At 40.6% G+C, this 27,399-nt stretch overlaps 1 protein-coding gene across 2 annotated transcripts in view; it reads right to left on the reverse strand.

The window, feature by feature from the left end:
* Positions 1-3,573: 3,573 nt before the first annotated feature.
* SH3RF1 (SH3 domain containing ring finger 1) overlaps positions 3,574-27,399 on the reverse strand; it is a 166,970-nt gene continuing 143,144 nt past the window's right edge. For both annotated transcript variants that reach the window (XM_050946178.1, XM_050946177.1), the window contains exons 11-12: positions 26,771-27,111; positions 3,574-6,109 (exon numbers count right to left, since the gene is read on the reverse strand). In XM_050946178.1, coding sequence (XP_050802135.1) covers positions 5,941-6,109; positions 26,771-27,111 — 510 coding nt within the window. In that variant the 3' untranslated portion in view covers positions 3,574-5,940. The remainder of the gene's footprint in view (positions 6,110-26,770; positions 27,112-27,399) is intronic.

The raw sequence follows: 27,399 nt of genomic DNA on the forward strand, positions 1-27,399 counted from the left end.
TACTAAAGTCCATGGATATTAATGCTGTAGCAAGAGGAATGATGCTGAAGGAAGATCTTATGTAAGTGGACTCCCAGATTCCTATGTCATCATCTGTGAATTCCCATATGCAATGAACAGGCTGGGAAGAACCTTTGACTCTACTTCTCAGAGGTTGTTTTTAGAAATATATCCAATAAATAAAAGTAATAAAGAAGAGATGTGAGCAGATGGAGAGGTAGATTTGAGACTCATCAACAGAGAGTACTAATGAACTATAAGAACAGATGAGGTCACCTGGTGAAGAAAGAGTACTCTTATGTGACCTTGGAACACACTGGGTTGGGCAAAATTTGGAAATGTGGCTCCTAGGTGGCTATGGAATCCTGCAGCAGATAGAGAAGAAAAGTTCCTTTATGTACACTGCTCCCTCGATATAATGCAGTCGTGGCGATCCAAAAACCCCTACTGAGTTATAAGTGAAACGCCGTTATATCGGGGTAGCGGTGGCAGGGCTGCAGCGGTGATTTAAAGAGCCCAGGGCTCTGGCCGCAGGGACCCCCAGGCCCTTTAAATCGCCGGTGGAATCCCACTGCTGCAGCCCCGGGGTAGCTGCAGCAGGGCTCCAGCGGTGATTTAAAGAGCTCTGGGCTCCGGCTGCTGTGGGGAGCCTGGGCCCTTTAAATCGCCAGCCCAGCCGGGGCCCCGCTGCTACCACGCTATATGCAAACCCGTGTTATATCAGTTCGTGTTATAGCTGGGTAGCAGTGTATGAGGAACAGCTGTGGGTGTTATTTATCTAGGTTGAGCCCAAAGATAGAGAGTCCATCATCCATAGCCCATGACTATGCCATAAATAACCTCTATAGTCACCTATTTTAAAATCCTCATGAAAATTGACAGGAAATTAACCATAAAAAAAAAATCACATTCACATGCAACATTAAAAAGTTTAACTAACCACAAAAGCTGGAAAACCAGTGCTGAGATTTTCATCCTCAATCTGACATGTATCGAAGTAGTACAAGAAGTTCTCCAAACAGCATGTAATCTTCTCTTAATCAAGTGCTGCATTACCATGACTATGAAAGAAAGCTAGAGCAGCTACCTTATTTCAGACTTTCCTGACTTTAGGGAGATCATTGAATATACATTAAATAAGAAAACTAAATTCATCTGTAAAACTTGGTCTGTTCTACTAGGATAGTTATGTAAAGTTTCACCCTCGCATGACATCCTTAAATGCCATGTATAAAAGAAATAATTTTAAGGCTTGAATTTTTATCTGCACAGAAAATGACGTTAGAGATTTATTAAGCACTAATGAGCTGGATGTGTTCCTAATGCAATATTTCACAGCAAGGGCTTGCTTTTGCTTCAGCTGCAAGAAAAGAAAAACTTAACGTGTATTGTACATCCATTGTAAAGCCAAATTCCATATTCTTTTTGGTGATATAAATTAAGCAGGACTTTTTTCTTTATTAAAAAAATAGAAGCCGTGGGCTGGAGTTGATTACAACACACAAATCAAACACAAACCCTAGTCTGTGCCCACTTATTGCATGCCCCAATTAGTTTGATTTATTTATTGCTTGAACTAACGTGGTATAATGTGCCTCTCGTGTTCAAATTATGCAAATATGGTGGGGATCCACAGTAATTTATCAAATGCACCAGGGAGAAGGGGGAGAAAAGAACTTGTTTTTTCTAAGACTTATATAAGAATTTATAAGAAAAAAAAAAGACAATATCTCAATTTGGTTCCAATGCAAAAAAATCAAATAGGAAGACTGTGCTGTATGTAGTACAGCTCCCATCTGGATCACGGTACAGTACTTAAATGGGAAGCAACATCCAAATATCTCATAACAGCACTCTGAAACCCTCAAAGGTAAAAAGGAGCACTCATCATGAGTGAAGTCAAAGTGAACTGTTTGACAATAGGCAAGGCAATTTGGCCAACCTGAGATTACTCTGCATAAAAGAGAAGGAAAACAAAAAATGCTTATACAAAGCATCAGACCATTGTAGGTTATGATACAGTTATTGCTGCAATCAAAGGTAGGGCAGGCATATTGTTAATCTGCGGCATTCAGAGTAGACATCTCATGGTAAAGCTTAGTGCTACACCACAGCCAGACAGGGGGTTTGTATTGCACTTCGTTCAAGGAAATGAATACCATAAAATGCATATCATATGCCTTTCCCTTTACCCTGTCATCCTTCAAGCCATCCCTAAAACTGGGGTCCTCATCTCATGTTCTCTTCTAGCTCCTTCTCATTTGTCTCAACACCATTCCATCTTGCCTCTCTTCCCTCTTCTCTACTCATTCCCTCTCTCCTTTTTCTCAATCAGTCTCTTGCCATAGACAGTCCCTTTTACATTAAAACATATTCCTTTCCCCTCTATCCTGAATATAAAACAATCCCTCTCCATTGGCCTAAAGCGTATACTACATTTTAAGATCTGTATGGCTATTGAGTCATGTAAACAGAATTAGCAGTAGCTATTAAATATGGGTTGAAATTCCATCCCATGTTTGTAATTATCTGTACATTTTCAATATCCAAAGGGCAGAACAGCATGCAAGGTAAACATGTGTCAAGTTGCGTGGGTGGATATTTACAGACCAAATTGGAAAGTGCATGCGTACGGTAAAATTAAGACACTCAGAGCTGAACAGACTACTGATGAAGAGTGTGCACTGATTTCACTGAGTTGCACCTACTTACACCAGTGATTAATATTGCCCTGACTGTAAACAACATTCATTTCTCTGTAATAACACTGTGGTGATAAATTCATAACAAAGCAGACAAATCACATTATTTTTTCAGTATGATTTGGGTACATAATTTCTTCAAATGATTCTAAAAATGGAGACACCTGGTCTGACCTCCCTCATTCACACATACACAAAACAATGTTAACTTCCTCTTTTCTTGTGGTTTTAGACACAGAATTTTGCAATAAAGTCCAAAAGAATTCCTGCTGTTGTAATCTGAAAATGACTATCCAAATATACCAGACACTTATCCTTCCAGGGAAACACTTTACTATTCATATGTACCTGATGATACTCTGCCAGTCTTAAACTGATGTAATTAGACATGTTCAGCTTGGCATGGAAATCTTTTTGTAGTGAGATTATTCACAGAATCATCGATATGGAAAAGATCAATCAAGTTATCTAGTCCTCTCTGCTGCTACTACATTATATTTTTCTGAACTTCCCCTTGAAATGCATCTTATGGTATTTGAATAATTTTTTTCTTTATAAACACACATATCCACCTGTGAATTCTGAAATTAAGTTTTGTTAGTTTTATTTGTAAAATTGTTATAAGTAATTTCTATTTAATTTTAGCATACACTTTCTGCTTCAGCTGTTTGCTAAGAAAATATTTATTAGGAATAGGAGCTTAACACAGTAAATCAATACTTAACATTTCCTGGGCCACAAAGATAGACACAAAATATTTTACAAAAATTGTTTATGGAATTACACAAAACAAATGCACAGAGTCTGTCAGTTTTTATGCTGACTTAAACCCAAAAAACAAAAACCAACCCTACAAAGATCACAAGAAAGGCATGATAAACTACATTTTTAATCATTGTTGCACTGCTGTGTAACAAGCCCTTGTTACAAAACATTAATTCAGTGTCTTTAAAAAGTCAATAGAAAATGTATTTAATCTAACACAACTATTAACAGCTGATATTTTAACTGACTTTACACCTTGAAACCTTATGAATAGAGGTACTTTAGTCACAAAGTATGGAGAGTAGAGCGCTAGGAAAAAAAAAGTTTTTTTTAACCTTTAGTAGTCTTTTTTTAATATAAAATGCACTAATTTCCCAAAATAAGAATATTTTGACACATTAGTGTCAATTTATGCTGATGAAAGCTGATGACAGCTTCTTCCAAACTAAAGTTCATTTCACAAAACCTTAATATATTACATGAATATTTAAGTAAATTATTTAAAAATATTTAAAAAGCACAAGAATTGGATTGTACAGTGTTTCATACAGATTGTTAGCTTAGGAATGTTGTCATTTCCAGCTATATATATTTACAGATATTTATTTTTAAGACCATCATGACACTACCTGATATTACAAGAAATTCTTATGGTTAATGTTTATTATTCTTCCATTTGTAATTCATAAAATTAAAATTTCAGTTGCATTTTAATCAGAAGTTATGTCAATGATTTAATTCATCACCAGCCAGTATATTCCTCTTTCTGTGTGTTGCACAACATTACATCACATTGCTGGTCCCACTTTGTGAGATGCTGAACATCCTCAACTTCCATTGACTTTTATGGGAATTGATGGTGCTTAGTACCTTGCAAGTGAGAGCAATGAAACCATTATAATAAAGCAACAGTAAAAAAGACAAGCTCAGATGAATGCTGTCCCAGCTATATGCTGTGGGTTCACTAGCATCAAACCTCTCATAAAACCCGCAAAGACTAAAAGTAGTTTCTCCTTGCAGGATTTCTTTTTTATACCTATCACCCTGGAGTGACGTAAAAATGTTTTATTATTGACTCAAAAACTGAACACCTACTGCGTTAAGAGTGAGTCACTCACTAGTCTTGGTCAGTGGATTTTGGACAACAACAGAATTCTGGTTTACTTAATATCCCCTGCAATGGGCAAATTCCAGAGCAAAATAACCCACAACAGGAAATTGGAATTAAAAATACAAATCATGCACAGTTTACATTACTGTGAGACTTCAATAATACATGCAAGACAATGAAAAAGTCAGGATGTATCAAAGTAGCAACAGTTAAAAATTTAGCAAAGTTTTCACAGTGTCTCTTTACAGCCTATTACTTTAACACAAGTGCATCACTTACCATCACTATTGCTCAAACATTTTAAAATGTCTCCTGGCCGTGCAGATCACTTTGGGGGAAAAAAACAAAAACCAAAGCAAATTACATTTCTTAGGCATTTTTAGACACTGAATACAACTTGAATTTTACTCAAATTTTCAATCCTAGGAAATAAGTTGCTGTTATCAAATTACAAGTATTTCCCAAATATAATTTGTTCTACTGTTGTGCTTTAACCTTCGTTTTATCTCGGTTACAGCCTGAAAGTACTAGCTGCCCAAAGAACTAGCCAAATATGCAAATTAAACTTTCTTCAGCTATCCAAATTCTTGAACAGACAGAAGCTACAGGGAATTTCTTATTGGCATCCTCTTAATTTCTTCCTTCCCATCCTTCAGACTGTTGAGGTTTATTCAGTTGCCATGTTATGCCTTTGCCTTCCAGAAATGTTACACTGCTTGGGCAGCTATTAAGGAATAGAATTAGACTCAAGAACAACTGATATATTCTGTCCTAAGTAAAATCCCACACAATTCCATTTTTTTTCCCAGTTTGCAATTTCAATTTGACACCACAACTCAACATTAACGCATAAAACAAAGACTGATTCCACTGTCATATACAGTGAGGAAAAAAGTCAGAAGGAAAAATGGGAGGCTCTATGTCAAAGATAATCACTCGCTCATAAGGAGAGAATCCAGCTTCCCCTTAGCTACCATTTCATAAATTAATAATTTGTTAAAATCATAATCAAAAGAATTTAGTTATTACAAAATTCAAGTTTTAAAGAAAGAATAAATTAGTTACAGCCTTGTAAACAATTGTTCATTTGTGTAACATTTTTGAAGGAAAAAGAGTTCCCCTGTATAATAAATGAGACAGTACAAGGCACACATTACACTTAAGAATCCAAAGTGATAAAAATAGCAGATGCCTTCATCATCTTTGTTTGCTTGCAACTGTGCTACAGAACACTGGAGAAGTATATATAATTTTGTTTATATTACAGTCATTTGAAAGTCTTCCACGACTGCACTGTTTCTGCTAATATATTTGTGCTATTTTATAGTGTAGTGTGATTTGCATCTGTTGAAAAGGATCTTCTCAGATGTTTTCTACAAAGCTGCCAGGAAAAAGGCCAGTTTTTCCATTTCGTTGCAGTGTGCCTTTGAACCAGCCATCCTCACGTTTTTTGTGTACAAAAACAATGTCCCCTTCCTTAAGTTCAAGTTCTGCTTCACTCTGAGGAGGATAGGAGACCACAACCCTGTATCTGTACAATAAAAAGGCATTTTAGTTTAGGATTTTTACAAAATGTTGTACCATTTACAAAAAAGTTCCTATACATGTTACAACTTATCAGAACAGGAAGCTTCCTGGAACTAGTTACAGAGTTCATAAGAACTGAAAAATAAATGTATCCTGGACAGAAAATAACAGAATGTTAACATAAGGAATCCAAGTCAAATGTACATAAAATACCTCTTACGGGCTTTCATTAAGATCCCTGTAAAAATATATAAGAGGGTTATGACAGGCAATGGGAAACAAATGTAAACACATTTTTGGATATATATGTGCTGTCTTCGTCCAGATACAGTTACTTAACAATATCAGACTTAAGGATTGCACAGCAGTAACTGTACTTCATTTCCCAATTGCATGATAATGTGATGACATATTTTAAAAGAGTAAGTAACAAGACATACTTGCTTGCATGTTTATTATTTTTGTCTTTCTAAATTATAAAATCTTCAGAGTAAGAAGCATGCTATCTTGTTTAGACAGTGCCCAGCATGTTTTGGGGCTACTGTAACACAAATAATAAATAATTACTGTATATAACATGTACATCAGCATTTTCCTCCAGCATCTGGACTGTTGAAGATAAACGTTTTCTTCAAATACCATAAGGAAAAGCTCTAATTATCTCACTGTAATATAAAATTAATACTCTTACACTCACAAGTTACATACCAAATTAAAAACATTTCCTAAAACTCACTTTTTCCCAAATCTGTTTTAAATACATATAGGACCATTCAGTCATCTTGGGCTATGTCTATACTACACATCACTGAAGTGGCATGTAACATATGTAAGGTGACCATATTTCCTACAATAAAAATGGGACACCCCCCTGTCCCCTGGGGCTAAGCATCCAAGCTCTGTGCTGCCTGCAGCTGGGGCTGCCCGCCCCTAAGCTCCATGCCACCCGTGGCTAGGGCTAGATGTATGGCCACCCTAAGCATAGTTGTAGCTACATGCTGCAGTGAAAGTCAGGGTGCATCCACACTGCAGATTGCAGCTACTTAAGTCAGTGAAAGACTCTGGCAGAGAGCAGACAGCAGGGGAGGGCTCCCGCAGGGTAGGGGGGAGGCAGCAGGACACTTAACTGCTAAAACAGCAGTGTAGACAAGGAGGTACAGCTTGGGCCCGTGGAGAATCATGTAGGGTATGTTAGCAGGTACTTACCCACACCCTTCTTACTCTACTTGCCTAAGCTGTGCCTTGTGGTCTACATTGTTATTTATACCTGTCTCAAAGGGGACTATGTGTGTATGTACACTACACACTGCTGAAAGTAGTATGCAGTGTAGATATACCTTTACAGTAGTCCAGGTTCAATCCAGGTTCAAAAAGGCCTACAATTTAGATCTGTTATAACTTTGCAGACAGCTGTGCTTCTAATCTCTGTCGGTTTCACAGGACAATTTTGTACCCCAACTCTATCTATACAATTCATGTCCTCATGTTAAAGTCAGATACAACTATAGCCCATCACTGAATGCAGAACTCTCAATCTTCCAGTTTAAAAATAGCTAAGTGCACTATTAGGCCATATGTTTGGCAAAAAGCAATCTGGAATTTCCAGCAAAAATAAATAGAATTTGCAACCATAAAGACTATTAAATAGAAATACAATAATATGTTAAAGGTCTGACAAACAGAAAATGCCAAAATATTCAGAGTAAAGATGAAATGCCTGCAACAACCCACCTTGTTATGTTTAATAGCCACAGCATAAGGACTGATTTGACAAGCAATACACTATATGCTACATCACTGAAAGAGAGAGACTCATGTTACCTCTATGCTATTTGCTTGAGTATATTTTATTCTTTTTTTTAAAAAGCTAAACAAAAAAGAAAGACTATTGAAGGAGCTTTATTATATATAAATGAAATATATGGATACAGTCAAAATATTTAGGGACATGTACCAGCACAGCAGACATTTTTTAAAGTCTTTTGGCAAAGTTTTACTGCTTTAAATAAAAACTTGTATGTGGTAAAGATCATATTAGAAATTAATCACTTGCCACATTTTATTTATATACTGATTTAATAAATCAAAGCTATCTTTGAGTTATAGTAACCCAAAATGGTTCCGTTAGAACAATGCAGATTTATTGGATTAGTTCTTGGATTATATAAAATTTGCCAAACCAATTTTGTAGTTCAGTTTGGGAAAACAATTGCTTTGGATGCGACCATACATGCCATATTTGTAACTGGAACACATTTTCACTAAGTTATAACCTGCTGGCAAAACAGGCTTAAAATAGAAGCGCTAATGAAGTTTTAACCAGAGAAAGACTACCAGGTGCAGCTAAGAGAAAGTTTCAGGGTGGATAAAAATCAATACTTTAAAAATAAAAATAAAAAAAATTGGATTTTTTAAAATTTAAATTGGATTTTTTTTTGATAAAATGCTTTTTGAGGAAAAAGCCTATCTAAAGATACATTATAGCTCAAAGATATCTCATCATGGAATAGGGATTATACATTCTAATTCTATGGTATGAGACAATATATTCATGTTATGTGTAGGAAAAGTTTCGTAAATGAGTTCCAATAGTTCATGGATTAGGGACCCAATCTTATCTGGTTCCAAGGGCTTCTGTATAGATTATTTAGGTTAATCTTTCTATCTACCTAATGGGTCTTAGTGCTCAGTCTAGAAGATACCATCAGAGATGCTTAGTTTTGCAGTTCTCAAACTGTGGATTTGTGTCTCCAGAGATAACAGCAAAAATGTTTTTAAATAAATAAATGAGGTGAGAAATTACAGACCTCAATGCTATCGTTCCTCTGCAAATTTGTGTACACAGAGTCAATCCCTTACCTCTAAAAGTGCAAAGTTTCAGAAAGTTCAATGAATAGAAGATTGTTGAGGGCGGAATAGATCTGGACAAGGAGACGAAGTCTGGAGATAAATGTGAGAAGGGAGGGACAAGCAGTAGAAACAAAAGTGAAACTTTTTGAACAGCATATTCCAGAAGTCTTGAGGTCTTTCTGAGTGTAGCCTTAATTAATTTGAGATCTATCATGCTATTCACTCACTAGGAGGGAAAACATAATGGCAGCAGGCTGTTAAAGAGACTCAGTTTGGGAATATTTTAATTTAGTTCCTCTACCTGTGGGTCAGAGGGCATGCGTGCAAAATGCAAACAGTGCAACAAAGAAATGTAAGGCCTGGGTGCCCGACTGAAACTACATCATGAGAAGTGTTCCTTCTCAGAAGGAAGCTGTGTTGAAGATGATGAAAGGAACATATAGGATCTTTAAGTTGGTAAACTTTTTTGTTTCATACTTCTTTCTTAAGGACTGCCTGTCTTCCTTCTGGACAATTCTTGAATTCCCATGTGTGAGCAATAATATAGTAGTTACTCTATGGTACTATCATTTTAGATGCAGTTGTGATAAAAAATAAATAGCTGAAATAAGCAGATCTTCCTTTTACAATTTCACCTTTTAAGTAGTACTGAGTGTCAGTGAATGCAATAAGTAATACTAAATGAGCAGTATGGTAATAATTAAATAACTGCATTGACTTATTTTGTTTAGGAGAATCCATCCTCAACATACAGGATTCTGAAGACCATCCACCTTCAAGAGCACCATCATTTTCTATAGTTTCAGAGTTATCTGCCAATGATAATGTTTCAGTCATGTCATGTATGTCACATAGCCACAGCATATCACCTGTAGCAAAAAGAAAAAAAATCTCCATAATCCAGAAACAACCCTAGATAAATTTGTGATAAGAACCAGCAGATTACAAAAAGAGGTAGTTGATGAAAAAATTGCCCAGTTTGTTTATGCAACAAACTCTCCTTTCCACATGATTGAGAACTCACACTTCATTAACATGGTTCAGTCATTAAGACCAAAATACAGTTCACCCAACAGAGCAGATGTTACAGGCAAATTGCTGGATAAAGTGTATGAAAGAGAAATTGAGCAGTGTGCAAAAGGTCTAGAGGGTGAAATTGTTAACCTGAGTCTTGATGGGTGGAGCAATGTCCACAATGATCCTTCTATATGACCTTGTGTGACAGAAGAAGGGACTGTCTTCCTTAAGGAAACAACTGATACATCAGGAAATACACACACAGCAGAATACTTACAAGTAGCAGCAGTACAAGGTATAACAAACTATGAAAAATAATTCAAATGTCTAATACCCTGCTTTGTCACAGACAATGCTGCAAATAAGAAGAAGAAATTTAGAAGAGAGTTCTAACCTAATAACATACGGTTGCAGTGCTCATTTGATGCACTTCCTAGCCAAAGACTTCAGTATTCCAGAAATAAAGGCTAATGTTGTTGAAATTGCAAAATACTTCCATAACAACTACTTTGCAGCAGCTGCTCTGAAAAAAGTGGGCGGAACCAAGCTAACTCTCCCACAAGATGTGCGATGGAATTCAGTAGTGGACTGTTTTGAATACTATATCAAGAACTAGCCTAATCTGATGACAGTTTGTGAACAAAATTGTGAAAAAACAGATGGCACTGTCACAGCCAAAGTTATGAATATTGGGCTTAAGAGAAATGTTGAACACATGCTGAGTACCCTGAAGCCTATTTCTGTAGTCTTGAAGAAAATGCAGGGAAATAGATGTTTTATTGCTGATGCTGTTGAAATTTGGAAGGAATGAGTGAAAAGAGAAATATGCAATGACAGAATTAAATTACGAGCTTTAAAAATAACAAACGAATAGGATAAGCACTATCTCCAGCTCATTTTCTTGCAAATATTCTCAATATTCGGTACTAAGGTCAAACCTTAACTGCTGAAGAAGAGGAATTGGCTACAGGGTCAGCTTTAGGCCCATTTCCCCAATTTCCCAGAATTGGGCCCTGAGCCTCATGCACCTTTTTAATTTTTAATTTTTTTTTTTTACATACCTGGTGGCGGTCCAGGTCTTCAATGGCACTGGGTCCAGAGCGAGTGAAGGACCCCCTCACCGCTGAAGTGCCTCTGAAGACTCAGACCACTGCCGAGTATGCGAATCGGGCCCCGCAGTTCCTAAAGCCAGTCCTGGTTGGCTATGACATGGACATCCAACAATCATCCCTCCATAATGCCAACTATAATAAACTTCAGAGCTAAGGGTGAACCATTCAAGAAATGTTTGCTGATGTTGTTTTAAAGAAAGCCCTGGTCTACACTGTGGGGGGGGAATCATCGATCTGAAATATGCAACTTCAGCTACGAGAATAGCGTGGCTGAAGTCAACGCATCTTAGATCGACTTAGAATCACTTACTTCGCGTCCTCGCGGCGCGGGATCGATGGCCGCCACTCCCCTGTCGACTTTGCTTCCAACTCTCGCCGAGCTGGAGTTCAGCAGTCAATGGGAGAGCGATTGGGGATTGCTTTATCGCATCTCCACTACACACAAGAAATCGATCCCCGATAGATGAATTGCTACCCAACGATCTGGCGGGTAGTATAGACATACCCAAAGTCACACCAGTTAACTGGTGGAAGTCCCTTAAGGTCTTGGATTCAGAGACAGTTGAAGTGATAATCTCACTTTAACAGCAGTAGCTTCTTCTGCTGGTGTAGAAAGAATATTTTATTCCTTTTAACTAATTCATTCCAAATTGAGAAATTGTTTGGGACCTGAAAAAGCAGGAAAGCTTGTTTTTCTTTTCCAGATTATGAACAAACAGGAAAATGAAGGTGAAGACAACTGAATTGGCTGCAGAAGCCAATATTTTAAGTTTGTCACATTGACCTGCCTAATAGAGTCGATTTAATTTTTGTTTTTGTTTTTTTAATATTTAACTATTTTAGTTAAAAACAAGTTTAACAAAAACAAACCTGATTTTAAAAAAATTTGAATGTTTAACTAAATTCATATGCTTGTTTTGTTAAAATATTATATGTTTGCTGTTGAAGAAAAAAATCCAGAATACATAACATTGTTGTTTTAGTTAAATAAAACAATTTAAATGTCTGTCTTGTGATGTTCTCCTCCTGATACAGCATGGCAAGAAAATCCTCCAAATATTTATGATTAACCTGTTGAACTGGACACAGTTCACCTTCCAATGACTTCATAAATATCTGCTTCAATTACCTTGGTAAATGAAATAACCAAACAATCATTCATTTTCTGATATAGCTGTAAAACTAATCTGAAAAGTTTTCAAAATAAATCATTTTAAAAATGTATAGTGTGTACCTTCTAAAAATGAAACCTACATCTATTTCTGAGTTGTGAAGAATATGTATTAAGGTTATAACAACCAACAAGAATGCCCTTTTATATAGAAATCCATGATTAAATTGAGTCTTCCTGACTAGTGATTTAAATCAACCCTAGAAAGTGGAGTATTCAGTCAGGCTAAAAAGTGCCACAGGTTTATGCATTACTTTTCACTTCTGTCTACTTGGGTTCAAATCCTGGCGTATGACACTGTGACCCAGGAACCTCTTGCAGCCGACTGACAGAGAGTACAGGGATGCATAGAGTTTTACTGGGATCCCCTGGTTTGGATAATAACTCACTAAAGGGTGGCATGTGAGGTCTTTACTGAGAGCTAGTAGCCCACTAGTCATGATAATAATTGCAAAATGTATGTAGAGATAATATTAACGAATTATGCCTATATTGAAAATTATGTTCTTAAAACAGATAATCAGATTATTTCCCTGTCTGGCCATGGTGTACTGTGTCCCCCAGTGCATGGTCCTACTTGCATTCTGAGACAGATGCTGATTAAGAGATTGCAAAATCTACAAGAAAGGAATATATAGGAAAAAACAACCTACAGGGGGCGTCCTGCTTCTGAACAACAACAATGGATTGTTTGGAAATATAAGTGGTGCAAACAGGAACCCTGGATTAAGGCTGTCAATTAATCACAGTTAATTCACGCGATTAAATAAAAAAAAATTAATTGCGATTACTCACCGTTTTAACCACACTGTTAAACAATAGAATACCAATTAAAGTTTATTAAATATTTTGGATGTTTTTTCTACATTTTCATATATATTGTATTCTGTGTTGCAATTGAAATCAAAGTATATATTATTATTGATTACATATATTTGCACTGTAAAAGATAAACAAAAGAAATAGTATTTTTCAATTCACCGCATACAAGTACTGTAGTGCAATCTCTGTGTGGTGAAAGTGCAACTTACAAATGTAGATTTTTTTTGTTACATTTACCAGAGATAATGCTGTCCTCTTCTTATTTACAATGTCACCAGAAAGTGAGAGCAGGTATTTGCATGGCACTTTTGTAGCCGGCATTGCAAGGTATTTACATGCCACATATGCTAAACATTTGTATGCCCCTTCATGCACAGCCACCATTCCGGAGAACATGCTTCCATGCTGATGATGCTTGTTAAAAAAATTATGCATTAATTAAATTTGTGATTTAACTCTTTGGGGGGAGAATTGTATGTGCCCTGCTCTGTTTTACCCACATTCTACCATATATTGCATGTTATAGCAGTCTTGGACGATGATCCCACCACATGTTGTTCATTTTAAGAACACATTCACTGCAGATCTCACAAAATGCAATGAAGGTACTAATCTGAGATAGCTACAGCACTCGACCCAAGGTTTAAGAATCTGAAGTGCCTTCCAAAAAATCTCAGAGTGACGAGATGTGGAATATGGTTTCAAAAGTATTAAAAGAACAACACTGCGATGAGGAAACTTCTGAACCTGAACCACCAAAAAAGAAAATCAACGCGTGAAAGTACCTGTAATCGAAAACAAAGTGAGCACTGTACACTTTGTATTCTGTGTTGTAATTGAAATGAATATATTTGAAAATGTGGAAACATCCAAAAATATTTAAATGAATGGTATTCTATTATTAACAGTGCGATTAATCGTGATTAATTTTTTTAAATCGCTTGACAAACCTACCCATGATCTTTCACCAAGGAGGAAAGCTGAGAGTGTGACTTGTCCCATGAACAGAAGATCACAGCCAAGCCTGGCTGTAAAATGCTGGGAAGACTTAGGGTGTGCACTGCTCTATGAGACAAGAAAGTACCTAGGTTAAGTATCAGAGGGGTAGCCGTATTAGTCTGGATCTGTAAAAGCAGCAAAGAGTTCTGTGGCACCTTATAGACTAACAGACGTCTGTTAGTCTATAAGGTGCTAGACTCTTTGCTGCTTCTACCTAGGTTAAGTAACTCTAGGTTCTAGAATGTGTGTTATGATTCTATTTTATATGTAATCATTTTTTCCAATATGTCTATGTGTTATCACTTAAATCTCTATACTTTGTTAAATAAACTTTCATTTGTTTTCACCATAAATGTATCTAAGTGTTGTATGTTAAACAGACTGATGTGAGGCGTAACTGGTATGCTGGGGTGGATTGCTTCTTGGAAGCAGCAAATCTGTAACTACTATAAGGCTTATAGTCTACACCTCTCAGCAACACAGTTATACCAACCTAACTCCTGGTGTAGACAATGGTATGTTGATGGGAGGGTTTCTCTCATTCACTAGAATCATAGAATATCAGGGTTGGAATTGATCTCAGGAGGTTACCTAGGCCAATCCCCAGACATATTTTTGCCCCAGACCCATAAATGGCCCCAAGGCCTGAACTCACAACTCTGGGTTTAGCAAGCCAATTTTCAAACCACCGAGCTATCCCTCCCCACATAAAAAGGTTGTGTCAGGAGTGGGCTTTGACATAGCTACAACCTCTTGGGGATGTGAAATTATCTATGCCAATAGGAGGCCTTCTCCTGTTCGTTTATGTAGCATCTACAACCTTTTAAGTGTAGACAAGCCATGAGTGTCAGCAAGGGCAGGACACTCCAAGGAGACACTCAGAGGGCTCAGGGTTTGGAATGTGCCTATCACTAATCTGTAGAGAAATAGCAGAGCCTGTGTAGGCCTAGAGGGGTGGGCTTGTGTTGCTAGTGGCCAGTGAAGCTGGGGAGCTGATCCTTACCAGGCAGTCCAGGATTCCTGCTAAGGGCAGGTGGTAGCGAGGTACTTCACAACCCTGGGTCCTCCTAGGAAGCGTCACAGACATAACAAGAGAACATTTGTTTATGGACACATTTCCACTAGGGGAAATGATAACCTGTAAGCTACTTGGCAGGAATGGCGGGCTCTGGTCAAGTTAAATATTTAATCGCCTATGAAATACTTGTTAACTTTTAAGACTTCTTGATGTCTGGTTCACTCCATCAGTTCATTGTCAATTCCCTGAAGAAATTAATTACATTTGTTAAGCGTGATCTCCCCTTTGGAAAAGTATGTCTACTTTAATGTGTTTGAACCCTTCCAAGTGTTGTCCTAATGCCTGTCCCTGTTCAATAACTCTAAAATCTTTCCCACTCTGAAAGCAGAGTTACAGGTCTGTGGTACCCTGGGTCTCCATTGGTCCCTTTTTAAATTATGGCTGTTATATTAGTTTGCTTCCAGCCTGTGAGTATCTCTTCTGTTGTGAATGAAGGGTCTGATGTGTTTTAATTCATTATCTACTATCATTAGAATTTTGGAATATGAGCAATTTGGTCCTGGGACCTGACTTAATTTGCCCTTTAAACACTGTCCCTTGCTTCCCTTCCCAACCCATTTCTTTGTCACATTTCCTTTCCTTCTTTTTTTTTCTGACCCCCTTAGGGAAATTTATCTGTTTCTGGAATGTCTTCATCATTCTCTTAATCAGTCAATGATGAAAAATCTTTTAAACTTCCCAGAAATATGCAACCTGTCACACATTTCCCCTCAACGTCCCTAAAAGAGCTTGTTCCATTTCACAGTCTTCATGGCACTTCGCATTTGTGAAATATTTTTGTCTTCACAGTTTTTTCTGTCCTCTTGTCATTTGCAATATTGACATCCCTGATCTTTTCTAAATCTCTACGGTCAGCATCGTAAGAAAAAAAGATACATCTCTTGTATCTTTTCTCTCTACTGCCCAATTTATAATCAACATACCCTTAGAGCCCCGACCAGGGTTATTCTATGTACTACCCAAGATCCACAAACCCAGAAATCCTGGACGCCCCATCATCTCGGGCATTGGCACTCTCACTGAAGGACTGTCTGGATATGTGGACTCTCTACTCAGACCCTATGCACCAGCACTCCCAACTATCTCCGTGACACCGCTGATTTCTTGAGGAAACTACAATGCATTGGTGACCTTCCAGAAAACCATCCTAGCCACCATGGATGTAGAGGCTCTCTACACGAACATCCCACACACAGATGGAATACAAGCTGTCAGAACAGTATCCCTGATGATGCCACAGCACAACTGGCTGCTGAGCTCTGTGCCTTTATCCTCACACACAACTATTTCAAATTTGATTACAATATATATCTCCAGATCAGTGGCACGGCTATGGGCACCCGCATGGCCCCACAATATGCCAATATTTTTATGGCCGACCTGGAACAACGCTTCCTCAGCTCTCGTCCACTCACGCCCCTTCTCTACCTACGCTACATTGATGACATCTTCATCATCTGGACCCATGGGAAGGAGACTCTGGAAAAATTCCACCACGATTTCAACAGCTTCCACCCCACCATCAACCGCAGCCTGGACCAATCTACACGGGAGGTCCACTTCCTAGACACCACGGTGTAAATAAGTGATGGTCACATTACCACCACCCTATACCGAAAACCTACCGGCCGCTATGCCTACCTTCATGCCTCCAGCTTCCATCCTGGGCACATCACATGATCCATTGTCTACAGCCAAGCACTGAGGTACAACCACAACTGCTCTAACCCCTCAGATAGAGACCAACACCTACAAAATCTCCACCAAGCATTCTCAAAACTACAATACCCGCATGAGGAAATAAGGAAACAGATCAACAGAACCAGACGTGTACCCAGAAGCCTCCTACTGCAAGACAAACCCAACAGGACTCCACTGGCCTTCACATACAGTCCCCAGCTAAAACTTCTCCAACGCATCATCAGGGATCTACAACCCATCCTGGACAATGATCCCACACTTTCACAGGCCTTGGGTGGCAAGCCAGTCCTCGCTCACAGGCAACCTGCCAACCTGAAACATATTCTCACCAGTAACTGCACACCGCACCATAGTAACTCTAGCTCAGGAACCAATCCATGCAACAAACCCCGATGCCAACTCTGCCCACATATCTACACCAGCGACACCATCACAGGACCTAACCAGATCAGCCACACCATCACCGGTTCATTCACCTGCATGTTCACCAATGTAATATACGCCATCATATGCCAGCAATGCCCCTCTGCTATGTACATCGGCCAAACTGGACAGTCGCTATGGAAAAGGATGAACGGACACAAATCAGATATTAGGAATGGCAATATACAAAAACTTGTAGGAGAACACTTCAACCTCCCTGGCCACACTATAGCAGATCTTAAGGTGGCCATCCTGCAGCAAAAAAACTTCAGGACCAGACTTCAAAGAGAAACTGCTGAGCTTCAGTTCATCTGCAAATTTGACACCATCGGCTCAGGATTAAACAAAGACTGTGAATGGCTTGCTAACTACAAAACCAGTTTCTCCTCCCTTGGTTTTCACACCTCAACTGCTGGAACAGGGCCTCATCCTCCCTGATTGAACTAACCTCATTATCTCTAGCTTGCCTGCATATATATACCTGCCCCTGGAAATTTCAACTACATGCATCTGACAAAGTGGGTATTCACCCACGAAAGCTCATGCTTCAAAATGTCTGTTAGTCTATAAGGTGCCACAGGATTCTTTGCTGCTTTTACAGATCCAGACTAACACGGCTACCCCTCTGATACAATTTATTACTGTTTCATTAGCCATAAAACATGGGTCTACCTCCAAGCTAACTGTACCAGATTTTTTGGCAATATTATCTGTACCCCCATGTTTTCTGAATCCGTAATCTTATATCAAAATAGATAAACGTTCCACTTTCTCACATGCAGGCAAACAGGACAAAGATGATATTGCTATTATAAATTAAAGTCAGACAAATTTATTAAGCTTTATTTTCATTTCCCACAAACTGAGGCCAAAATCTTGGTTCCAGGGGCAGCTCTATGTATTTTGCCACCCCAAGCACGGCAGTCAGGCTGCTTTCAGTGGTGCGCCTGCGGGAGGTCCGCCGGTCCTGCACCTTCGGCACACCTGCCACTGAATTGCCAATGAAACCGCAGGACCGGCGGCCCTCCCGCAGACATGCCGCCGAAAGCAGCCTGACTGCCGCCTTCATGGTGACCGGCAGGCTGCCCCCCGCGGCTTGCTGCCCCAGGCACACGCTTGGTGCGTGGCTGCCTGGAGCCACTCCTGCTTGGTTCTGTTAATAATTTGACACCCCTTCATGGCTCATCCCTGCCCCATTGTCTCGAATAACTTCCTCCCAATCAGTCCTCAAATGGGGTTCTTGACTCCCTCTATGGATACTAACTGCCCTCAGGAGCTGACTAATTCCTCAACAGTTTTCTGCATAGTCAGACCTGCTCTTCCATCCTTAGTGAAAACTGTTGCCAGCTAAGGTCGCTTTGTATGTTCAGGAAGTTGATGTCATACCAGTCATTTTGTGGCGAATAAAATGACTGGAGCCACTTTAATCACAGAACAAAATTACTGCTGTCCTGTACTGTGTCTGGATGAAAAAGAAAGAGTTTGCCTGTTATATATTATATTATAATTTGGGATATGCAGTGATGTGTATTTGAGTTCAAAATCAGCCCTTTTTTACCACTGAAGGATCTGTGAGTTTATAATTATAGTACTCTAAAACTTACTTAAACCCATCCATCCCATAAAAAAATTGGACAAAGGCTTCCACTGAAATTCTGCTTTAATTTTTATAGAAAATATTGGCAAGTAATTAAAACGAAATTCTGCTGATTGAAGTACATTCTCTTTGTATTTGTACAAGGGTACACCATGGTTTCCCTTAAAATAGCATGCTTCTCTGAAATGAGCCTTGCTAAAACAGCAGGAAAACTATTTTGGGGATTCTGTTTTGTGGTTTTTTTTTAATAAGCGGGAAAATGATGCACCTGCATGAACTGCGTCAGTCTGAGAGAAACAGCAGCGTACAGCATTGGTGAGGTACTTGTGCCTCAGTGCCGCCTTGAAGTGCAGCGGTGTGGAAAAAGGAGATTTATTACCACTGTAAAGCCTGTGGACAGGGACACAGCACGGTCTAAAGCACTTCATTAGGAGACAGAAACTCCTGAATATCATTCCAAACTCTGTCACAAACTTGCAGCAAGGCTTGGCAAAGTCACTTAATCTCTCTGTGTCCCAGGGTTGGTCTACACTACAAAGTTAGGTCAGCTGAACTACAACACTCAGGACTGTGAAAAATTTCACACCCTGGGCAATGCAATTAAACTGACCTAAGCTGCAGAGAAGAAAGTGCTAGGTTGACAAAAGAATTCTTCTGTTTACCTAGCTACTACCTTCTGAAGGAGGTAGATTTACTACAGTGACTGAAGAACCCCTTCTGTCACTGTAATGTCTACACTGCAGCAGCGAAGCTGTGCCATGGAAGTGTTTCTAATATAGACATATCTTCAGTTCCTTCCAGATTTAAATTAAAGAGACATGAAGGTGCATGTCCCAGTGACCTAATTAAGTGGGACCAATTTGTCTACCAAAGTAGACCAATTTGTTATTTTGAGGATTCATATGTGGAGCGTCTGGAAAAGCGTTGGAGGGAAAAAAAGTTTACTCACTTTCTCATAACTGTTGTTCTTGGAGATGTGTTGTTCATGACCATTCCAATCAGGTGTGTGTGTGTGTGTGTGTGCGCACACGCGCGCACACGTGCACAGTACCCAGACAATTCTTCCCTGGCAGCAACCATAGGGTCTGTCTTGGCGCCCTCTGGAGTTGTGCCTTCATGACACTCAATATAGGACCAGGTGGAGGTCCCAGGATGGGACAGGCTGTCGGACACGAGGGTACAGTCTGTCAAGTCCTTTTAAAACTCGGCTGACCATAGGGTTAGCAAACACCAAGTGGCCCCCACACACCCGGATGGAAGGCTGATATGGCGGCTAAGTGCACCCTTACTGAAGACAACGAAAGCCACTGCTGCTTCAGATGGAGGAGGTAGCCCAGAATGAGCAGCACTGAGACTAGCGTCGGTGATGAATGGCGCTGCACCGACCAGACTGAAAATCTCTTCCGCCTGGCAAGGTAGGTGGCTCTCGTAGAGGGTTTCCTACTGCCAAGGAGGACTTGTCTAGCTTGGTCTGAACAGGAAAGCTCCATCGGGTTCAACCATGGAGCTTCCACGCCATGAGGTGAAGTGAGTTGAGGTTCGGATGTTGTAAACGACCATGATCTTGTGTCAGAAGGTCTGGGAAGAGTAGAAGGGTAACCGGGGCTTCCACGGACAGGTCTAGGAGAGATGTGTATAAGTGTTGATGGGGCCATGCTGGAGCTATCAGTATAACCTGCGTTCGTTCCCTCCGGATCTTGAGGAGCATCTTGTGAACGAGTGGTACGGGTGGAAAGGCATGTAGGAGACAACCTCCCCAGTGGAGGAGGAATGCATGCGCCCTGGAGCCCGGGCTATGGTTCTGAAAGGAACAACTTTCTGTTGTGTTGTGTGGCAAATAGATCTATCTGGGGAAAGCCTCACCTCTGGAACACTGAAATCGTGACGTCCGGGTGAAGGAACCACTTGTGGTCACGAAATGACCTGCTGAGGTGGTCTGCCAGCTCATTCTGTACCCCCCGGAGGTATGATGCTTGCAGGTGTATTTAATGTTCTACAGAGAAGTCCCACAGCACAAGGGCTTCCTGCCACAGGGGAGAGGAGTGTGCATTGCAATGGTGTTGTCCATCATGACTGATACACATTGTCCCATTAAGCATGCTCTCAGTTCTCTGACATTGATGTTGAGAGCCAGATCTGCCTGAGACCAAAGACCTTGAGTCCTGCGGTCTCCTTGATGTGCTTCCCCAGCCCATGTCTGATGCATCCGTCCCTAGAGACAAGGACAACTGCAGACTGAGCATACCTCCAGAGGGTTGAGCCACCACAGGAGGGAGTTGAGGATGGAGCGAGGTGGGGTCACTATCCTGTCCAGGCTTTCTCTGGCCAGGTGGTACACTGAGGCCAGCCATGACTGAAGAGGTTGAAGTCTGAGTGGCATGCTGTACCCTGTAGGTACAAGCCGCCATGTGGCTCAGAAGCTTCAGGGAGTTTCTTGCGATAGTGGTGGGAAACTGAGGCCTTGAATGGTATCGGTCAGGGCCTGAAACCTGGCTTGCAGCAGGTATGCCCTGGCCTAGGTCGAGTCCAATACTGACCCTATGAACTCTATCCTCTGAATGGGGAACACAGTGGACTTTGCTTTATTTAAAAGGAGACCCAGATTTACGAAGGTGGCTCTGATAAACTTGACCTAAGCCTCCACCTGGGTCTTGGAGTAGCCATTAATCAGCCATTCTTCAAGGTAAGGAAACACCTGAACCTGGTGCTTGTGCAGAAACGCAGCAACAACCGACATACAGTTGGTGAAAACCTGAGGTGCTGCTGACAGGCCGAATGGGAGGACTCTGAATTGGTAGTGGGTGTTGTTCATCACAAACCTGAGGTACTTCCTCTTGGGCTGAGTGATCGCAAGACTGAAGCATGCATCTTACAAGTTGAGGGCGGCACACAAGTCTGCTGGATCCAATGAGGGATGATGGAGGCCGGAGAAACCATGTGGAACTTCAGTTTCTTCATAAACTTGTGGAGTTCCTGCACGTCCAGGATGGGCCTGAGTCCGCCTTTGGCTTTCGGTATTAGGAAATACCAGGAGTAAAAACCATCGCCCCTGTGCTCCTGAGGACCCTCCTCTACTGCCGCTAGAGAGAGGAGCGACTGCACCTCCTGGATAAGGAGTTGCTAGTAAGAAGAGTCCCTGAAGAGGGACGGGGAAGGGGGGTGGAAGGGTGGTAGGCCACAGAACTGGATAGAGTATCCCCTCTCTACCATGTGGAACACTCATCGGTCTGAGGTAATAAGGGACCATGCACGGTAGAAAGAGAATAGTCAGAACAAGAAGGTAAGGCAAAGTGGATCCATTTCCAGGTGTGGTACACCATCCTTGACCATGCCTTCAAAAGGCAGGCTTAGGTCCCGAAGATGGCTTCAGTTGTCCGAAGCTCTGGCCAGAAGGTTGACGTGGCCTTCTCCTGCTACTTCTGTTCCACCTTCTGGAGCCATCTTGGTAGTTCTGCTGACCGAACCTCTGAGAGGGCTGTGGCTGGAAGTGTCTCCGCTGAGCGGAAGGCATGTAGAGTCCCAGGGACCTCAGGGTGGCTCTGGAGTCCTTCAGGCTGTTTAGCTTTTTGTCTGTCTTTTCCGAAAACAAAGTCTCACCTTCAAAAGGCAGGTCCTATATAGTTTGTTGGACCTCAAAGGGGAAACATGGAGTCACAAGCCCCTTCTCATGGCTACACCCGGGCCATGACTCTAGTGGCAGCATCTGCCCCATCAAGCGCTGCTTGCAGAGATGCCCTGGAGATCAATCTCCCCTCCTCAGCCAAAGCTGAGAGTTCAGCCTGGGAGTCCAAGGGAAGTAACTCCATAAATGTAGCCATTGCCAAGCAGGTATTGTAGGCATACCTGTTGATGATGGCCTGTTGGTTGGAAATGCAGAGTTGCAGTCTCCCCATGGTGTGTACCTTCTGCTTGAATAGGTCCCGCTTTTTTGCGTCCCTATTCTTGGGGTAAGGACCCTGGAAACGCTGCCTCTCTCACCGGTTAGCAGCGTCCACCTCCAGAGAGTCAGGTTGTGGGTGAGTGTATACATGTTCAGAGCCCTTGGAGGACACAAAAGTACTGCCGTTCATTGTACTTGGTGGTAGGCGGCAAAGAGGTCGGGGTCTGCCACAGGTTCTAGGTCATGCCCGTGATAGTTTTGATTAGTGGTAAAGCGATACGGGAAGGGCCCAAAGTAGCCATGATGTCCAGCATAGGGTCTGCATCATCTACAACTTCCTCCGCCTGAATGCCCAGACCCTGTGCGACCTGATGCAGCAACTGCTGTAACACCCTGGAGTCTTCCAGAGCTGAGGCAATAGCAGGATCTGCAAGAGCCTCATTTGGGGATGATGATGAGACCACCAAGGGAGATGGTCGCTCTCTTCCATCCCTGCCGGAGGGATCACTTGAGCTAGTGAGGACAGTAGTGGGATAGTCTGGTCTCAGCGCCGTGAAAGGCACAGGCACAGCCATTAACACCAGCCCCCACACCGGTACCAGCAGTGCTGTCTGATGGTGTGTCTGCAGCATGGTGGTAATCAACATCAGTGCAGGCAGCATCGATGATGGAGCCAGCGGTGTAGTTGGTGCCAAAGGCACGGTTGGTACCATAACCTGAGCCGTTGACACCTCCGGAGTTGAGGACGTTATCAAAGCCGGCGCCGCGGTTGGCACTGATGTCAGCAACTTTGCCATGGTTGTTGGCATTGATATTGGAGGTAACTGCTCAGTTGCTGGACTTAGGGGGACAAAGGTTGCAGACATGACTGAAGCAACACCCAAGCGAGATCCTTGGCACTGACCCTGAGCTTGATGGAAAGCCCATGGAGTACAGAAGAGCCACTGTTTAGGTTCTGCCATTGAGGGTCCCACTGCATCAGCTGGGACCTCCTGTGGTGCCGAGCTTGATCTTCTGCTCCTGCTGTAGTTGGAGCAGTACAAGTCCAACTCTGATTTGGAAGCCTCTGAATTTGAGGACCAGGGTGGTGCTGTACATCTCAATGCATTGGGAGCCTGGGGACCGACTGCGCTCCCTGGATGGAGGCGCTGGCACACACCTGACTGGAATCAAAGTGAACAAGCACTGAAAGTAGTAGTATCATTTCTGTCACTTCCTTCCCAGGGACAGCTAGGGATGCCAAAGCAAGAAGGGTTGTCTGCAAACCCTCACCATGTAGGTTTGATTTGGTTTGATGCCAAGTGTGCTGATCCATTTACTTTTTATGAATGCAATATTTAATTTCTCTAATTGTACAGTCGGTTGTTATTTTTTTAAACTCTTTCTTTTGTAAGGTAGATGGGAAAAGTTTTCTGGTGTAATTAAAGTGTATAGTCTTAGTGTATGTGAAAGCTACGGATTTACAGTGGGAGTTTATTATTGTGCCTTTAAGCAAGGCACGTCTATTGGGAAATCTGATTAAAACATAAATAGTAACATTTTAAAAAAGGAGTCTAAGTACCATTTATCAAAAGTGACTATGGCTATGTCTACACTAGACATGTTAACACAGCACAACTACGTTGCTGCAGCTACGTCACCACAGACACTTGCTACAACCACAGAAGGGGTTTGTCCAGCCTTATAGTTAATCCATCCCCTCAAGAGGCAGTAGCTAAATTGACAGTAACATTCCTCCGTTGACCTAGAAGGGTCTACATTAGACTTTGCAATGGCTTAACTAGGTCTCTCAAGGGAGTGAATTTTTCATACTGAGCTATGTCGATATGTTGACCTAAGTTTTAGGCACAGACTTGGTCTGAGGCACTTAGAAGCGTAACTTTGTAATGTAGACCAGGCCTAAGTCTCACTGAAAGTCTTGGGCACGTCTGATAATTTTACCCCAAAGCCTGGATCTTTTTAAAACAGCTTGGCACCTGAGATTGGAATTGTAAACCAGAAGAAAGTACGATCTTGCTGGATATTGCACTGTTTACTACATTTTGGTTTTGTTTGTTTTATCTTCAAGAATACATTTTCTTCCTTTTTTGTTAAACATGTTATTGTAGCAACAATTTAGTTCTCTCCAGTCATCCAGTTCTCACAAGGTAACAATTTACCTACTTCACGGAGGGTTTAGGAAGTTTAATTAAAGCTTGTCAAATACTCTGAAGACTTCAAATGCAATGTAAGCAATGTATTCTTATGAAATAGTGAACAAGTACCCTTTCCTAGAGCAATGGAAACATGTGACTGGAGCAGCCACAGAGAGGGAGGAATTAACCCTTCAAAAGAAGGGACAACGATAAACCAGTGTAAAGGTTGAAACTTCATTTTAGGTACATTTGATGAAAGATAATAAATGTATGGTTTGGAGGGGCATGGTTTTGGGATAGCAGTTTAGTCTGGTACCAGTTATAGAATGAGAGTACATAAAATTAGATAGGATCTTTCTAAAATGTGTTATTTAATGTAAATGTTAATAAAAAAATGTTCAGCATTGTTTTCCATGAACTAGCTTTGAGAACAGAGGACAATGATGTTTTTGGAAAACCTGCTTTTTGTAGAACCACTTAGGCCCATGAAAAATATCCACTTGAGACATGGGATGTGTTTGGTGTGATTTTCAGATTAAGATACATTATTGTTCCATGTAGATTTAGGAGAAATTAGAATGAAAGGATGTGATTTAAAAACCATTTAAAGTGTATTTATTTATATTCTAACAGAAAAATGTAAAGCTATCTTTGAATTATGTATAAAATAGACATTTTTATGGATTCAAGTTACACAGAATAAATAATTACCTCTTCACAAATTTAACTGTGTAATTAAGACAGAAGCCAGACAACAGAAGAAATCGGAACTTGTAGACCATCAAGTAATGTGTATTGTTTTTAGTAGCCTACAATCAATGGGGCTCTGTGTAGATACAGTGGCATGCCGCACGTAGTGAATTACAGGATCAGGTCAAAGCTTAAAACTATACACAGACAGTGAAGCATCTACTACCAAACATCAATATTTCCCCCAACATTGGCTAACACTATTGGAGTTTGCATTAAGACAAGTGTTCATTCCTAGAACTATTAATCAAATAGTGCAACTATATTATAGTTTTTCTATATGTTACAGAAATAGGCAGATACGGGTGTCTCAAAGGAGAAGATACCCTATGTCACTGGTGCAATATTAGCACAACGTGTGGGGGAAATAAAAACAGACAGTATTCTAGCACTGGAAAAACCTGCACTCACTTCATAGCCATTGGGTAATACTGAGACCCCAGAAGTGTGAAGCTATGGGGGTATATTGTGCTAAAGTGGAGGGCTTGAATTAAGAATGACAGGGATTCAGAGTAACTAGCGAGGATTTTCAGAATCTAGATAGTTTTGTGCATTTTTGGAGCTATGGCCCAGAGGAAGAAATTCAGAGTCAGGAACACAGTGGTAGGACATTACGGCAATGATAATACCTTGCAATAGCTTATTAACAAGTTTCCAGTTTAAGTCTATTCACAAGCAAGGACCTGATCCCAAAAAGACTTATACTGAACTTTACGCACTATTAATAATGGGACTATTCATAGTGATAAAGTTAATCATATACATAAGTTATCTGTCAAGTTTTTTATACTTTGCCCTCCACTATAGTATCTGAGTGCTTATAGGTCCCAGAATCTTTAAATGATGTAAAGAAAGTAAATATATATAAGTATTAGAGCCAGTTGATCAACTGAGAAAAAAATATCAAGATTTTTTTTTAAAACATCATTGGAATTTAAAAAAAAAAATCAAAACATTATGAATGGCTTTATTGTTTGTTAAAAATCCAGAAAAAACCCCATGAAAACTGTCAATTTTTTTTGTTAAAATTTTCAAAATGTAATCAAAATTTTGAATAATTTCTGCCAGCTCTAATAAATATTGTTGAATGCTGCTGGTTTGTCTCAGTTTAGCCATATGCGATGATTTACCTTTCACAAACAACGGGCCTGGATTCATTCTGGACTGAGCCCAATGAGGAACATGGCTGCCGGGGGGGAGGTGCTATAGGAATATTGGAATCCAAAGAACTTGTTTTCCGATGCAGAGTCTCCTGTGATAGTGTTGCTGCAGAGATTTCATTGTCCACAGGACAGGATCCAGCTCTGCCATGGCTGACAGCTGATGGAACCTCAGGCCCTACTGCGCCCTGTAGGGCCATCTCTACAGCTGCTTGCTCAACCTCCAGAGTTGGTGATGATGGAGGGGACACTCGGGGCTTGCGTTTGGTAGATGCTCCAGAAAGCAACTTCAGTAAACCTTTTTTTTCTCTCTGTTAAGCAAAAATAAAGAGTATAAATTAAACTCATTTTAAAACATGAGATATTTGGCAGACAATGTTGAGCTGATATACAGTTTGTTTAAAAGCAGCAAAGAGTCCTGTGGCACCGACTCTTCGCTGCTTTTACAGATCCAGACTAACACGGCTACCCCTCTGATACTTGACAGTTTTTTTAAAATACATGGTCATTTTGATCTCAGATGACTGAGTTAACAAGAACAGATACTGTGAGACCTCCACAAAGTCATCATTTTGATTAAATCTAGCAAACTAAGTAGT

Source organism: Gopherus flavomarginatus, chromosome 3 (assembly GCF_025201925.1).
Source record: "Gopherus flavomarginatus isolate rGopFla2 chromosome 3, rGopFla2.mat.asm, whole genome shotgun sequence".
In the NCBI taxonomy this organism is placed as follows: domain Eukaryota; kingdom Metazoa; phylum Chordata; order Testudines; family Testudinidae; genus Gopherus; species Gopherus flavomarginatus.